The sequence below is a fragment of the Mustela putorius genome, unplaced genomic scaffold (assembly GCF_011764305.1).
Source record: "Mustela putorius furo isolate JIRA1106 unplaced genomic scaffold, ASM1176430v1.1 tig00000874_pilon_pilon_pilon, whole genome shotgun sequence".
NCBI classification, from domain to species: Eukaryota; Metazoa; Chordata; class Mammalia; order Carnivora; family Mustelidae; genus Mustela; species Mustela putorius.
Genome location: NW_025421505.1, coordinates 3,016,006 through 3,032,533, shown reverse-complemented (window position 1 = coordinate 3,032,533; position 16,528 = coordinate 3,016,006). Strand labels below are relative to the sequence as shown.

Here is a 16,528-nt window from a genome sequence, read left to right as displayed (position 1 = left end):
AAAACAAGTCATCTTGCTGTGTTTTTGAGATCCTCCCTCTAAATGGTGAGCGATCAGGACACCTTGCTCAAAGTTCCACTGAGCTGGAAGATGTGGCTGTGGATTAGAAAGCAGACTTGATGAACTTGAAAGCCATTTTTTATTCTGCTTACCAGCTCTTATTGGGGGGTGGGTGCGGTTAGGATCTGCTTTTGAAACCATTCCAGTTAAAGTCTCTGGCATGTAACTGAGTGTCTCACTTAGCATCAAGAGAACAAGTATGGATTTTGCAGAGTGGGAGTTTTGAATCACCTAGGAATGGGTGTTTCTTGTTCTTGGACACATAATGGATGTTTGAATTTACGAATGCCAGTTCTCTCTCTTTTCTCTCTCTCTCTCCCAGCAAATATCAGCAGTACAAGATGTCCAAATATTGCGAAGATCTATTTGGGGATCTCCTGTTGAAACAAGCACTTGAATCACATCCAGTATGTATTTTTAGCAAACCATATTTCTAACCTGAATGGATTTGTTTTGAAATTCATTTCTAAAGGGTCAAGTAGTGCTACGGGACTAAAGATCTTCGTATTTATTTAAATTCATTGGTATGGAAAGCTTTCGTGCTTCGGACAAATGTGTAGAGAGGGACATAAAGTAAACATCTGGTTCAATTTAATTTTAAGGGTCTCAAGGCCTTTATGGTTTTTGAGATCTCTGTCCTAAAGTTTTACAAAATGCCCACTGGCCTAGGGTCTGTGCTCAGCATTTGTTCTCAAGTTGGTTGCCTGATAGAACCATCTAGAAGGACTATAAAAATACCTTTGCCAGGGCTCTACTCAGAGATTTTGAATTAACTGATCTGGGGTAAGGCCTGATCATGATGTTTTTTTAAAGAAAACCCTGCAGGTAAATAAAATGTGCACATAGGGTTCAACACCCGTAGGCCCCCACTGCTGTAAGAAATCCCCTAAATTGAAATCAAAGGAGTCTGACGTTCAAGCTCCCAACTCCAAAACAGATAAGCGGGCAGAGGTGGAGATGGGGAGGGGGCACCTGGGTAGTTCAGTCTGTTGAGTGTCTGACTCTTGGTTTTAGCTCAGGTCATGATCTCGGGGTCCTAAGATTGAGCCCCAGGTCAGCCTCCATGCTCAGTGCAGTCTGCTCAAGAGATTTGTTTCCCGTCCCTCTCCCTTCCCCTCTGCTCCTCCCTCCACTCGTGTGTTCGCCTGCACACGTGCTCACTCACTCTCTCTCTGCGTCTCTCAAAGAAATACAATAAAATCTTAACAACAACAACAACAAACACTTGGAAAATGTTATACATACAACTTTTGAGCTTCAATTTACACCTGTAACTTGCTTCATAAAACAAAGATTGGGGCACCTGGGTGGCTCAGTGGGTTAAAGCCTCTGCCTTTGGCTCAGGTCATGATCCCAGGGTCCTGGGATCGAGCCCAGCATTGGGCTCTCTGCTCAGCGGGGAGCCTGCTTCCTCCTCTCTCTCTCTCTGCCTGACTCTCTGCCTACTTGTGATCTCTGTCAAATAAATAAATAAAAGCTTTGAAAAATAAATAAAACAAAGAACCTTTCACCTATGGCCCACAGATAGGCTTTGTGAGGACTGTGACCTCATTCTAATTGTATACAACTTTTTTTATTGTATAATTATTCCACAGAGCTCATCACATTTTGCAAGGATCCATAACCTCCATGTGGTGAAGATCCATTGTCCCAAGATGTAATGAATAGAATTAAGTGTAAAGTACTCTGCAGTATTTAAAAACAAACGAACAAAAAGGAAAGAAAATGCCTAGGACACGAGGATATTCGCATCCTTTGCACCCACCCCCGATTGTCCTCAGCCCGTGGACAGACGCCATGCTGCAGGCTCCCTGCCCGTGTCCGTGCAGCACTATCTTCCCTGTACACTGGCCTGCTTATGGCTGCCAGTGTCTGTGGCTTTTCAAGCCAAGGTGGGGTGCTCTGGTCACCAGAGCGGGCTCTGCCCATATGGGAAGGACAGGCCAGAAGGGCCGCAGAGCTCACACCCCTCCCCCGCAGTCCCCTCACGCAGAAGCAGGGACAGCTCCAGAGCATGGGATCTACACCAGCTGCCAGGCTCCCCAGCAGGACCACACGCCTGCCCCCTCAGTGATAACTCGCCTGATAACACCCCATTGGGGTTGGCTGCTTGCCGCCTTTTTCTCACTTTCCTACCCCCCACCCTCAGGTTGGACATTCCTGAGGCTGCCTCCCAAAGAGACGTGGGGTCTGTTCACATCCTTGTCTCAGAGACTGATTCTGAGGGAACCCAAACTAAGAAACAGCCGGGATTTTTATTCATTTTATTTTTGTTTTACCTAGACCTTCTGTTTACTTTTCTGACGGGGCTAAGGTGCTTGTTCCTGTGGAAAGACCACTGTGTTCTTTGCAGAGTGATACGCACATACGTGGAAAATGTTGTGGGGAGCGTATGGGGATACACATGGGAGCGGGACCTCCCTGAAGTGAAAAGCTTTCAGTCTTGAGGGGGGCCGTGGGGGAGACACAGAACACAGGTAAAATTAGAGCTGCAGAGGAAGATGAACCTGGGTATCTCTAGTATTCAATATGAATACTATATTGAATTGAATACTAGAGATACCCAGGTTCAAGAGAGATCGCTGGGGAATGGACCAGTTACAGCAGCTTTGGAAGGAAGCAGAATTTTGGCAAAGAGCCTTGTTTGGGGCAACACAGCCATAGGAGTGCATAGTGCTTTGCATGTAATAAGTAGTATAAAGATTACTTTTGAAAAAACGAGTGGATTCATGGAAAAGACGGGTGGATGGAGGGGTGGGTGGGTGCATACGTGGATGCATGAGAGAATGGGGAGGGGGTGACTAGATAGGGTGCAGTTGTATGGGTCGGAGGTGATAGAAGAAAGGACACTGCCTTTGCAGCCATGAATCCAGGCAAATGAAATCACAGTAGAGGTCAGGTTTTGGTAACTGACCACTCCCTTCTTGATTCTCTTACTGAACCTACAAAACCATAATCCCAGGTATTGGGGTTACATCAGCCTACTGAGTAAACAGGCTTCCTAATACAACCTAACATTTAAGGGGATCAAGGGAGCCCTCGACTTCTGCCCAGGAAAGCAGCTGTGACCCCAGCCAACTCAATGACTGACCCCTTGTACTTTACCTGATACATAAAAGGAGCAAGATCGGAAGTTGAGCATGAGCCCCTCGCCCAGCAGCACTCCAGTTAAGACCTAGCTCCTACTGGGGAAGGTGGAGTGGCTCTGCACAGCTCTGGGAGACTGTGGATGTCAAGTCTGCAGTCTAAGGCAGAGTTTCCTGCAGTAGGCTGATAGATGTTGGGGAATGAAAACATAAAACTGTGCTGACTGCCATCTAGTGGATGTTGGGCTGTATAACAGGCCTCCGTGCTCACACTGGGCTGGGAATGAGACTGAAGCAGCACATCATTAATTCAGCCTTTTCTGTTTTTCTCTAGCTTGAACCAGGCAGACCCTTACCATCCCCCAATGACCTCAAAAGAAAAATACTCATCAAAAATAAGCGGCTGAAACCTGAGGTTGAAAAAAGTAAGTCAAAGACACACCAATGATAAAGCGTGCACACATTGTGTGTTTGGACAGGTCAGCTGTCTAAAATGAAATCTATTTTAAAACCACTGATTTGGGGGAGGAAGGGAGCATGACAGTGTTGCATATACTTTTCAGAGCCAAGTGGCCACACTGACATTTAAGTGTAGGGTTCCTGCGGTGGGGAAAGCATATTCATATATTCATAAGATGCAGGATTTGGAATGATCCTGAGGCAAAATGAGAAGAAAGTGAAAGAGGCATTTTAGAATTTACCAAGATAGAAGGAACTCCTTTTTTTTTTTTTTTCCAGTTAATATGCTTTAAAGTCCTCTTAAAAGCTTTCCCTTTACAGTTTGCCTCTGTGAGATACACATATCTAGGGGTCCTAGGTGAATGTGAGAATGCATGAATGTGTGTATGTGTGGCGGAGAGAGAAATGATTTTATTTAGATATTTCCCCTGTATTTTCCCTAGAGATTTTCTTTGAAAATATTTTCTTTTGGCTACTCTCTTAATTCAGTGAATTGGTAACATGTAATATGGGGATGATTGCATTGTGTTTTTACCGTATTCTAAGTTTTATTTTTTTAATTTAAATTCAATTAATTAACATATAGTATATTATTAGTTTCAGAAGTAAAGTTCAGGTACACATCAGTCTTATATAACACCCAGGTGCTTATTACATCACATAACCTCTTTAAAGTCCATCACCCAGTTACTCCACACCCCCATACTCTTCCCCTCCAGCAACCCTCAATTTATTTCCTATGATTGTCTACTATGGTTTGTCTCCCTCTCTGGCTTCATCTTGTTTTATTTTTCCCTCCCTTCCCCTATGCTCCTCTGTTTTGTTTCTTAAATTGCACATATCAGTGAGATCATATGATAATTGCCTTTCTCTGTCTGATTTCACTTAGCATAATATACTCTATTTCCATGCACATCATGCAAATGGCAAGATTTCTTTTTTTGATAGCTGAGTAGTATTCTATTGTGTGTGTGTATACACATATATATGTGTATATATACACTGTATCTATATCTAAGTTTTAAGTTATAGTAATTATTATTACAAAAGTAATACCATGGGAAAATGAAAACAACAAAGAAAAATATAAGAACATAATAAAATAGCACTGAGTTATGTATTTTACACATAGATACATATACTACAGCTACATGTTTAGAGATACATTTCTTATAAAACTGGGATCAGTCTAAATATGCTGATTCGTCGGGGGGAGCCTGGGTGACTCAATGGGTTAAAGCCTCTGCCTTTGGCTCAGGTCATGATCTCAGAGTCCTGGGATCGAAACTTACATCGGGCTCTCTGCTCAGTGGGGAGCCTGCTTACACCCCTCTCTTACCTGCTGCTCTGCCTACTTGTGAGCTCTGTTTCTGTCAAATAAATACATAAAATCTTTCAAAAATATGCTGGGTTTTTTTTTGTTTTTGTTTTTTAATCAGAGAGAGAGGGGGAGAGAGCGAGCACAGGCAGACAGAATGGCAGGCAGAGGCAGAGGGAGAAGCAGGCTCCCTGCTGAGCAAGGAGCCCGATGCGGGACTCGATCCCAGGATGCCGGGATCACGACCTGAGCCGAAGGCAGCTGCTCAACCAACTGAGCCACCCAGGCGTCCCTATGCTGTGTTTTTTAATCTCTAATAAAACCAATTGAGTATACTTACATTCTGATGTGTGAAACACTCCACAGAATTTGTTGTGTGGGATATGCTTCCGTTTAACCAGTCCCAAATCGATGGCTTTTCATTACTATAAAAACAACAATGATAAACCTAAGTCAGTGTTCGTTTTGTCCGATTTGCACAGCTTCTCCTTGAAATCAGTTGGTGCAATTCACGTTGGTTGGCCAAAAGATGTACTCATTTTTGTGTTGTGATGCATCTTGTTATACTTTCTTTCAGAAAAAGTGTACCAATTTACAGTCTCCCCACAATACACGCGAGAATGCCTATTTCCCAGTGATACTCTTACAGCTAGCTCTTGGCCAGGTTGTACGTATGTGTGTCTGATGGGTCAAAGGAGAACGAGACTCTAGTTTTTTGATAGTAATGTTCTTAGTAACTCGTTTCTTGATAATATCATTATTTATAACGTACTTCTTCATGTTTTTACGTTTTCAAAATTCTTTGTCTTACTGACGTATAAGGGCTTTTTATATGTGAGAATAATAATCTCGGGTCTGTCGGTCACAGATATTTTTTCCCTGAAGTTGTATTACTCTCTGGTGTGCCTGTCTCTTTTCCATCACTTAATGTCATTATTCTCGAAACTGTGGGCCTTTGGCACCAAGCCTTAAATCCTTCACAGTGATTGAGGCTTTCTCTCAATTTAGGACCAGAACTTTGGGCATTTCACCGATGTCCCGTAGTCCTTCATCAAATGTTGATGAAGGTTGCACGTCCCAAGAGAAGTCTGACCAGCAGATCTGGGTGAGACAGTGGTCTTAGGAATGTAACCAAGAGGGACTTAGACTATACATTCCTTTCTTGGTGTTGATCTTAGGACTCAGGCTTTGCAAGTCATCTGGCATCTGTCACCATCTCCTTCCTATTTGTTTTGAATAACAGAACAGCTCGAGGCTTTGAAAAGCATGATGGAAGCTGGAGAATCTGCTGCCCCGGTTAGCATCCTAGAGGATGATAATGAAGAGGAAATAGAAAGTGGTGAGTCAGTTTTCTTCTAATTTTTGTGTCACAAAAATAATTTTTTTTAAGTTTATTTATTTATTTTTAAGTACTCTCTACACCCAATGTGGGCCTTGAACTCACAACCCTGAAATCAAGGGTCACATGCTCTCCAACTGAGCTAGCCAGGTGCCCACAAAAATAATTTTTAAAATAAGAAAAACATGAGTTTGTCTCCATGGGTCCTTTTACATAATGTGATGGCTTAAGTCTAATTAGTCAAGTGTGTATTCATGCACCAAACTTTCATATTTTGGTATTTTTTGGTATTTTTTCCAAATGTTCCTTCCAGTTTACAGGGGCACTAGATTTTTGTGGCTTAGTCATCTCCCTTCCTGTTGTGCAATCAGCTGCTCATCCGAAATTCACAGCCAGAGAATCCTTGCTGTAGAAGACAAGGGGTTGGAATAAAAAGAACATTTTGTAATCCTTTCTATAAACAAAATATAAACTTCAGTGTTGTTAATGATGATAGTAATAAGTCAAGTAACCACGAAAGGAACACAAATAGAGACCCTCAGGGAAATGAAAGGTTTGTGTGCACACGTGAAATGAACTGGAAATTCAAAGCCAGTATTAAAATTTCCAGTTAATATTCTTTCAAATAACCAGCTCACCAGAATTACCAAGACAGGTAGGTGATTTTAGCAAAGGTAGCCTTGCTTAAAAAATCAGAATATTTGCTATTAGCCTCTACATTACTTGGGCCATATAGCCACAGCCATAATGATTGGCTTTAAATGGACCTTTGAAAGGTCTGGAATGTTTCAGAAAATTCTTTCTCCATTATGTGGTATGAAAATTGATTAGCAAAATTGTGTGTCTACTGGTTGGACTGCTGTCTTGTATTTATGTCATGATTGGGGCTACATAATGTAGAAACACTTGGAGAAACTCTCTCCACTTATTATATGAAAATCTGAAATATACGAGTAGATTTTAGGAAAGTTTGCTGCTATAGGTGAAAACCTGAAAGTCGTGAGAATTAACTAATCTCAGTAATAAAGAGAGCTTTATAAAGTTGGCTCACCGTGAAACAGACTTCACTGGGATAGTGTGTGTTGTGTGTCCAAACCAGGGGTTCAACCCCACTCCCAGAGAACACAAATACTGACTGACTTTCATATGTTGTATATGGCAGTGAGTGTCCAAGAAGGCAAAGATACCTGGAATTATTTAATTGGTGACTGTTATAATTTTCTATTACTAGGTAACAAACCACCCCAAAATCTAGAGGCTTTTAAATAGCACATTATTACTTTCTCCCATAGTTCTGTGGGGACATCTGGGCTCACACTGATGATTTTCCCTTAAGCTTCTCATGCATTTGCAGGCAGATGACATCCAGAGCTGGAGGCATCTGACGGTTCAGTCGGGCCAGATGTCCCAAATGGCCCACTCCTGTGGCTGGCATTTGTTATGGGGAGCTCAGCAGGGTCGAGGGCCAGAACTCCTCCCTTTGTCCTTTCCATGTGGCTTGGGCTTCTCACAGCATGATGGCCAAGGTTCTAGATGGCACACCGTGAAAGCCAGTCTTCCAAGAGGCAGAATGCAGAAGCTGCTAAACTACTTTAAGAACGATGCCCAGAACTGGCCCATCATCATTGCCTGTATATTTCATTCATCAAAACAAAATTAAGGCCCGCCCAGCTTCGAGGGTAGTGGGTGAGGGGCAAGATCACATTCTAGAAGTACACGTAGGAGAGCAGGTATTCTTGGAGCTGTGTTTGGAAAATGCTGTCAACTACGCTGCCCTATTATTTCACGTTTTGGTTGGTTGTTTGTTTTTTTCGCAAATAATAAACCTGAACATGATTTCAGAATAAAATCTTGAAAAGAATATTATTTGAAAAGGTTAATAAAATACTTCTAAAATTTGAAAAGATGAATATTATGTAAAATCAGTTCCTTAACTTAGGTTAAGTTATACAGATGGTAGTCGAAAACATTTTAGACATTTCTAAATCCTACAATCCAGTAAAACAAACTGCAGAATACTGGACTAAATTAGCAAGGAAAATAATAGTAATATGAACCGCAACCGCTGTTGATGTACTAACTGTGAAGGAAGCCGTTTACATTACCATGTAATCTTTCTATGGCCCAATGAAACAGGTATCGTTACATTCAATTTTCAAGTAAAGGAAGTGGAAGTCTGAGAGGTAAACATAGTCTGCACATGTCCCCACAGCTGGTGAACAATGGCACTAAGAGTCAGTCCCAGAATTGTCTGACTCCAGGTTCAAGAGCTTTCGTGCCTTACAATACTGCCCGTCTAATATACAGGAATACCAAGAGAACACAAATATGCAAAATTGTTATTAAAAATATTTTTTAGAAAAAAAAAATGTAACTGATGAAAGTCAAAGATGTAAAATTTCTTGAACACACACTAATCAAAGATGAGGGTCAATATGATTCCATTTATCATCCTTAAGGGTACTTCCCACCTTTTATGCGTATGCTCATTATTCCTACAAAATCTTTGGCTCTGGTGGCTCCATGTTGTTCAGTGTGGACAGAAGTAATCATGTGGGATAGCATACATGAAGGAAATTAGCTGAGAGGACAAAATCATCCACTTGAATTTATGTTCAAGGGTATACAGGTTTCTGCTATACCAGTTACATATTCTTAGGTTCCTTTGATGATGCCTGGCTTAATTCTGGTCGACCAGTTGGCTATAATTACCCCAGTGTCACTGTATGATCCTACTATAGCTGAATGACAAGAGTCTCTAATTTAAATACTTCAGCCCAGTAGGTAAGAGGAAACCAAGCATAACTTGAAAGATTAGCCCTGCCTGGAGGCTATAGAAAACAGAAAAGGCCCTTAGACAATGAAAGCAGGTGCCCGTTCCTTGGGCAGGATTTAGATCCCAGAGGACACGTGGCTTCCAGGACTGTGTGACAAGCAGTGGGGAGTGCCAAAACTATATGTGGTTGTGGGTGTGTCTCTGCACCTTTGCACAATCAAGGAATGGCAGCATCCATTCATACAACTCTTCTTCTTTTTAAAAGAGTATTTATTTGAGAGGGAGCACACACTTGAGAGAGCATGAGAGAGAGGTGGGGGAACAGAGGGAGAGGGACAAGCAGACTCCATGTTGAGTGTGGACCCCGATGCAGGGCTCGGTCTCAGAACCCCAAGATCAGGATCTGAACCCAACCCAGAGTCAGACACTTAACCGACTGAGCCACCCAGACACTCCCTTTTTTAAAGTCAAGTCTCTACTACTTGTATGGGGCACGTTCCTTGACGTCAAGTAGTTTATATCTGGCTGGCCAGGTTAGACTAAAAGATATATGAACTGGAAATATACTAGTAATGGTGGGAAGTTTCAAAATCTCGGTTACAGACTGTAACCTGTTTGCATGAGTCCATGCAAACTCAGTGTCATGTTAAGAGCATTGTGCTAAGAATCCAGGGAAATCTAGGTCCATATCTTCCTCTGTGACCTTGGATTTGTAAATCATATTTCCGGATCGATTTCCTAATCTATAAAGTAGACACACTGGGCTAGATTTTTTAAAGACCTATTCCAGCTCCTTAATTCCTTTTTTTCCTGCCAAAGGCCTATATGAGCTACTTTTTTTTTTCTCTTTGTAATCATCTACTTCCACTCATCCACCCATCAGAATACCAGTTTCAAAACAGGAGGGTGTCTGTCTATCTTGCCTCACTTTTGTTTCCATGTCTGGAATAACACTTTGCAAAAAGCAATCCCTCAAGGAATTCCAGATCTAAGACACCATCAGTTGAAGGACATTATTTTATAATGACTAGGAAAGAAAACTGCTTCCAAGTAATTGTAAAACAGCATCGATTAGAAGAACACGTTACAACATCAGAAATAGTACTATGTGAAAAAAATGCATCTTAGAAGTGATGAAATCTTATTCTTGAGTTGTTTACACATTTTAAATGTGCTTAAAACACACACACACACTCACAACACCACTTCTTAAGGGTCTGCTTCCCACTGTCAGGAGTCCATAGTCAGAAATTATTTCACTGTTTTTTCCAGTAGGGGTCCCTCAAGCCCTGTGTTGTGACAGTGTTGATTTATGTTAGCCTTGACCAGAGGCCTGTGGGTTTCTCCTGGTCCTGACAAGTTTTTAGGCAGATTCCTAACCTGGGAGTTTTTTGCAGAATACGGAATCATGGGAATCCAGATCTCACACCAACATGTGTCATTTTCTAGTGGATTTCTTTTTTCCACTGACAGCCTTGGGAGGATACCAGCCTCAGGAAGATACCACAGTTCTTGTCACTTTCTGGACTGGACTGGTGCTTCTGTACCTCCTTTCACAGCCTGGGCCATGCTCCTGGGCCATCAGCTTTATCTAGCACCCATTTCCAGCCTCTCAGTTAGCATGAGCCCTAGGAATGATTCTAGAGTCTCTGAAACCTAAGCCAGGGTTCAGAGGTGGTGTACAGGTGCAGTCTAGTCTTTCCAAGCTCTTTCTCTTTTATGTCTCACCACTCCCGGTCACAAGTCACTATAACCATAATGTTCACATACACATTAATCTCTTTTTAAAAATGATCAAGTGTATTTTCCTCTTCTCATACCTTCCTTGTGTTTTCCCTAAGTCCCAGGGAAGATCATAACACCCTTTGAAAGTCACAACTGTTTCTGAGTACTTGAGGCTTTAATTTTTACAGTGAGTGTACTGGGATGGAAATCAGTACTCACTTAAGAAAAATGCATTAAGCAACATGCGCGTTCAACATCATGCTAGACGGGCAAGAAATAACAGCTAACAAGATGTGCTCCTTGAACTTGAGAGCTAGTTAGAATTTTTACTTAAAAAAAATTTGCCTGTTTAAATGTTCCCATCTTCATTTAGCTTCCTTCTTCCCCTCCACTCAAGATTCTGAAGATCTGACTGATGAGCAGTAATTGGGCTTCATGGATTTTCCTTTTGTCTTGCACACAGCTGACCAAGAGGAGGAAGCTCACCCCGAATACAAATTTGGAAACGAACTTTCTGCTGATGACTTGGGCCACAAGGAGGCTGTTGCAAATAGTGTCAAGAAGGTCAGAGTCTCAGTATTCCTTTTTTTTTTTTTTCCAAGACTGTCAAGAAGAGGTAGTAGCTAATAGTTATGAAATTTTAAAAATGTGACCACCACAGGAAAATAAAGTAGCCTATAATTCCCCTTCTAGGTTGGGTGGCCAGAATCAATATCTTAATGCAAGCTACGGGCAATAAGTTAGAAAGGATATTTGAATGGCTCATTAGCCATCCTCACTGTTGGCCACCACCTATTTCTCCAATATCCTTTAAGTAATATCATTTATTGCATTATTTTAGGTGAATAGGAAGACAATAACAGCAGCCTGTTGAAGTCATTGGGAAAATGACCTACCTGATTATCCCAAGCAAGCCCTCGTTAGAAAACCAGTCCTACCGATTAGATATCTCCTCTCCCTCTTAATGTAGAATAAACATGAACATATTTCCATCCAGCCAAGAAAAATGGCTGTTATGTACCTGCTATGTGCCAGGCATAGCCTAGGCTGTAACAACCCTAAAAGGTCAAAACAGGCTTAGTTTCTGCTCTCCTGGAGCTTAGATGATGGAAGTTTATTGGAAACTGATGGAAGTTTACTGGACGAGAATAGGAAACAACGACAAACCATCAATTATGTAATTACAATTTGTGATAAGTGCTATTATGAAAGTAAAAATGAGGACTAAAAGGGAGAATCACGAGGTTGAAGGAATAAGGAAACCAGAACCCAAAGATAAAGAGGAATCAGCCATGCACAGAAAGAGAGGAAGGGCCCCAGTTATGGTATAACAGCAGCAGAGACACTGAATGGAGCGGGCTGAGTGAGCGGCAGAGGAATCAAGATGAGATCATACAGGCAGGTAACAGCTAGGTGATGCATGGGATTCGGAAGCGACTATGAAAGACTCAGATGTTAATGTAAGTGGAATCTGAAGCCCCTGAAAATGTTCAAAGAAGGGAGCAGGGCACCCTGATAGGGGTTATTGAAAAACCACTACGGTTGCCATATGGCGACTGGTTAGAAGGGAATAAGAGAGAATGCAGGAAAAGTGGTTAGGCCAGGCTGTTGCACTCAGCCAGACCCTGAGGCTTAAACCGGACAGTAGAAACAGGACTGAGTGGGTTCAAGGTCAACTGAGGAAACAAAAATGATCCAACTTGCTGATGGACTGAATTTGGGCAAGTGAGCGGGAGAGGGGAAGCGAGATGACTCTCTGCCTCTGAGTCTGAGGAGCTGGGTGGACTGTGGGGAAGACTGGAAGAGGAAGAACTCGGTGTCTCAAGCGGGACAGGATCTTTGAGGGCTGTGAGATACTCCGGGGCACTGCCACTAAGGCACGCATAGCCTTGACCCCTGATCCTGCTTTCATTTCCTCCTACCTGTGTAATCTCAGGTAAGTTAACTGAAGCTCCCAGTGCCTGGGTTTTCTCTACTGCAAGGTGAAAATAGCGTTTACGTCACTGGTCCATTTTGAAGAGTCGATGGGTCTAGAATATGTAAAGAGCTTCCTCCGGTGGTACCTAGCACATGGTCATTCCCATTAAGGCCTTCATTACTGCTGCTCTGTTATCACTTTCATCTTCACCATTGTGAGCATCGTCATCACCTGTATCTAGAACTAGAAGAACTAGAAGAGAGGTGGGGCTAGAGATATAAACTGGAAGTTCAGGAGATGAGATTTAAAGCCATGGAAATATTTGAGATGACCAATGGGAAGAGGCAGCGATATGGCCAAGATATGGCCCGAGAGGTAGGATGGAAATCGATGAGATCAAGGAAGCCAAGAGAACAGGTGGAAGACAAGAAGAGAGGTATTCTCCCCCACAGCTTAATTAAAATATAATTGACACTTAGCATTGTGTAAGTTGAATGTGCATAAGCAATGATTTGATACCTGTATATATTCTGAAATGATTATTTCAGTAAGGTAAGTGAACATCTCCATCGCCTCATAATTACCTGTGTGTGTGTGTGTGTGTGTGTGTGTGTGTGTTTTATGTGGTGAGAACATTTAAGATCTGCTCTCTGAGTAACTTTCAAGTATGCAGTAAAATGTTAACTATGAACATTCTGTTCGTTAGATCCCCAGAACGTTCTACTCTTATCCCTAGACGTGTGTCCCCCTGGACCAACACCTCCCCATTTCTCCCACCTCCTGGCCCCTGGCAAAGTGGTTGGTGTTTGACTACTGTTGATTAACTCAGTAAGAAGACTCCAGATTTCCAGGGCTGGCAACATGGAGGTCACTGATGACCTTGAAAAGAGAAGTTGCAAGGGTGTGGTGGGGGCCACGGAAACAGACAGATGTGAATGAGTAGAGACTATACTTTTGAGAAGTTTTGCTATAAAGGGAAGCAAGGAATAGGCTGGGGGGTAATGGCAATCATAGAAGTCAAGGGAGTGTTATTTTTAGAAGGAATGAATCTGGAGTGTGTTTGCAAACTTTTGGAAGTGGGGCCGTAGAGAGGGAGAGATTAGGCTTTCGAGAGGGAGAGAAGGCATAACTGCCTGTGAGTTCCTGGAGAAGGGGAGAGTGGATGGTATTCATGGTGATGTGATGGGGCAAAGATTCTTAATCATTGAAGACAGTGGCTGAAGGTGTAGGTGCATCCATTTGGTAGTAGTTGAAATTGGGAGAGTGTTGGCAGAGCAAACCCAAAGGAACACTTTGATTACACCCTCCCTCTTCTGATAGAGACTATTGCCTCTACTTTGAGACTCTTGGATGCCTACTAATAAGACTCAGTGCCTACCTTGATGCTCCCTTACCACATAAAGCCTTTATCACTACCCACACATGAGTGTTGAATCAAGTAACCATTCGTGCTTGCCTGCCCTTTATGTATCAGGAGAGGTGGCCACATCAAACGATTTCCCAAACCCCATGACGAAATAATTAATCTACTGTAAGGAAACATCTAAATAGGAAAGACTATCAAGAAAGGAGGGGAGACAGTATTAAGATTTATTTTTCTGGTACATAAGTCAGGCTGTTGTATCTTTCCTCCTTATTTCGCTGATGGCTTTATGTCATCAATAATTTTCCACCTTCACAAATAAAAAGAATAACAAGCTTACCCATATTTATTTAAACATTTACATATATATGGCTGGTAAATTTGGAATTTTGCCCTTTAGAGAAGTAAACAAATTAGTCTTTCTCTAATTTAGGCTTCAGATGACCTTGAACATGAAATCAACAAAAAGGTAAGAAATAATTTCCTTGTGTAGTTTGCTTTCATGACAGAATACCAAATGTGCCCCCAGTAATATTGAACAGTTTGTACTAAATGTTAACCCTGTCTCCCTCCCACCTCAACTCGTGGAATGTCAGGCTTACTGTTCACCATATTCACATGCTTAATGCATCTCATTGCAAGAGTCTTCAAAAGAAAGAATTATTCACAGTGGTGAAATAAGCAAGTCCTGATAAAAATCACAAAATGAAGGCAGGTGAATAAGATGGTTTTCCTGAAAATAAGTGTTTAGTACAGTCAGACACTTAGTTGGCATTAGAGATTTCATTTCTGTAATAAGAGTGCATAATCGCCAACACATCGAATTTGAAAATAAAAATGACCTAATAGGTCATCAGATGTTCCAGCGTACTAGGAAGGTGATCTTGTTTCCGACTATACTGGCATTTTAAAAGATCATTAATTAATTATTTAATTTAATTTTACACTGCCTGCATTCTAGGACTTCCATTTGGCGTTCTTAGATATGGACTTTATTATAAATCAAGTTCCATTTTTTATTTCTTTTGTCCTCTTTGATGTTCTTCATGGTAGCACAGTGGTTTCTCTGAGTCCATGCGAATGGTTTGTTATGGTTGGGAGATTGGTGGCAGGCGTCGACAAAAGTTTGCCTTGTGATTTGATCCCCATTCTTTGGAGTTGGAGAACATCATGTCTGGCTGTCTTGGGGCCCTATCTTATTTGGGGTGAGACCCTATCTTCTTACTGTGTATAGAGTAAGTTTGGATAAGACTGATCTCAGTCCCCTCCCATCATGTTCATGAACTGTTCTTCTAGAATTTCAGAGGATATTGAGGTCAACACAGCAGAGGTTAGTGTTTGGTCACTGCCGTGTATTAGCTGAATAGCTGCGACTGAATCGCGTTCATCCCCAAGGCCCCGGTCTTCTCCCATGGTCAGTGGGTGGGACTCTCACCCTTACTCCACATGACTAACAGTAATGATGTCATCCATTACTAACAGAAATGATGTCGTCCAAGCAGGAATTCAGCCCACTGCCCAACACAGGGTCCTGGTGTTACTTACCATCATTAGATACCCAAGAAAGGAGTCACACGGCCTCTGTCCTTGTTTGGGTGGATGGGACATAGAAAGAAATGACTAAACATGAAAACAAGTTACATTATTTGATTATTTATCTCAGGCTTTTATTGGTGAAATCAATTTGAGGATTTGGAATGCTCAGATTGTTAAATCATCAGATAAAATAATCTGACCACTTTTCTCACTAGTCCATTCCTGTGACTAGTCCATAGGAATGGACTAAGTAAGTAGTTCATCCGCCTGTATCAGTCGATGCAGGAAACTGTGGCACAAAGTGGAAAAACAACTTCCGAGTGTGTCAGAATCCCCTGGGGGGCATATTAGAACATGAATTCTTGGACCTCATCCTCTGAGTTTTCTGATAAAGTGAGTCTTCATCAGGTTTTCAGAGCTAGCTCTCAACAAAATGTGGATCATTTTTGAAGGAATTGTTTTTGTTGTTTATTTCTTTCCAATTTACCAAAACAATTTACCTCTATGTAAAATAATGCAATTTTGACATGTCCTCGGTAGTGGTTTATCAGACTATTTTTAGAATAAGCTTTTTTAAAAAGTACCATAGACTACTTATATATGTGGCTTAAATTCTAAACCAGTGTTAAGCAAAGTATGGTCCCCGAACCAGCCACGTGATTACCACTTAGGAACTAGTTGAAAAGGAAATACTTGGGCCTCCCCCCCGAGACTCACTAAAAAAAAAACACAAGTTGTTTTTCCATTTTGTGCCACAGTTTTTGAGATTGTAAATGGTAATACTTGCTACATATTTCCATAGATTGCTATGAACCTCAGTATACTTTCCTTTAAAGTCCTCTGGCAATCTTAGAAAAATGTAAGAGAGAAACCTTATATTTTATTACTATCTCCTTTTATATTATTAGAGGCTATGATGACATGAACCTTTTTTTTTTTTTTTTTTTA

At 41.6% G+C, this 16,528-nt stretch overlaps 1 protein-coding gene across 8 annotated transcripts in view; it reads left to right on the top strand.

Moving 5' to 3' along the window:
• PLCB4 (phospholipase C beta 4) overlaps nt 1–16,528 on the top strand; it is a 412,481-nt gene that overhangs the window by 333,281 nt on the left and 62,672 nt on the right. For 6 of the 8 annotated variants that reach the window (XM_045086008.1, XM_045086005.1, XM_045086006.1 and 3 more), the window contains 5 exons: nt 383–467; nt 3,481–3,571; nt 6,167–6,262; nt 11,227–11,327; nt 14,478–14,513. In XM_045086008.1, coding sequence (XP_044941943.1) covers nt 383–467; nt 3,481–3,571; nt 6,167–6,262; nt 11,227–11,327; nt 14,478–14,513 — 409 coding nt within the window. The remainder of the gene's footprint in view (nt 1–382; nt 468–3,480; nt 3,572–6,166; nt 6,263–11,226; nt 11,328–14,477; nt 14,514–16,528) is intronic. The other 2 variants (XM_045086009.1, XM_045086007.1) reach the window with 1 other exon arrangement.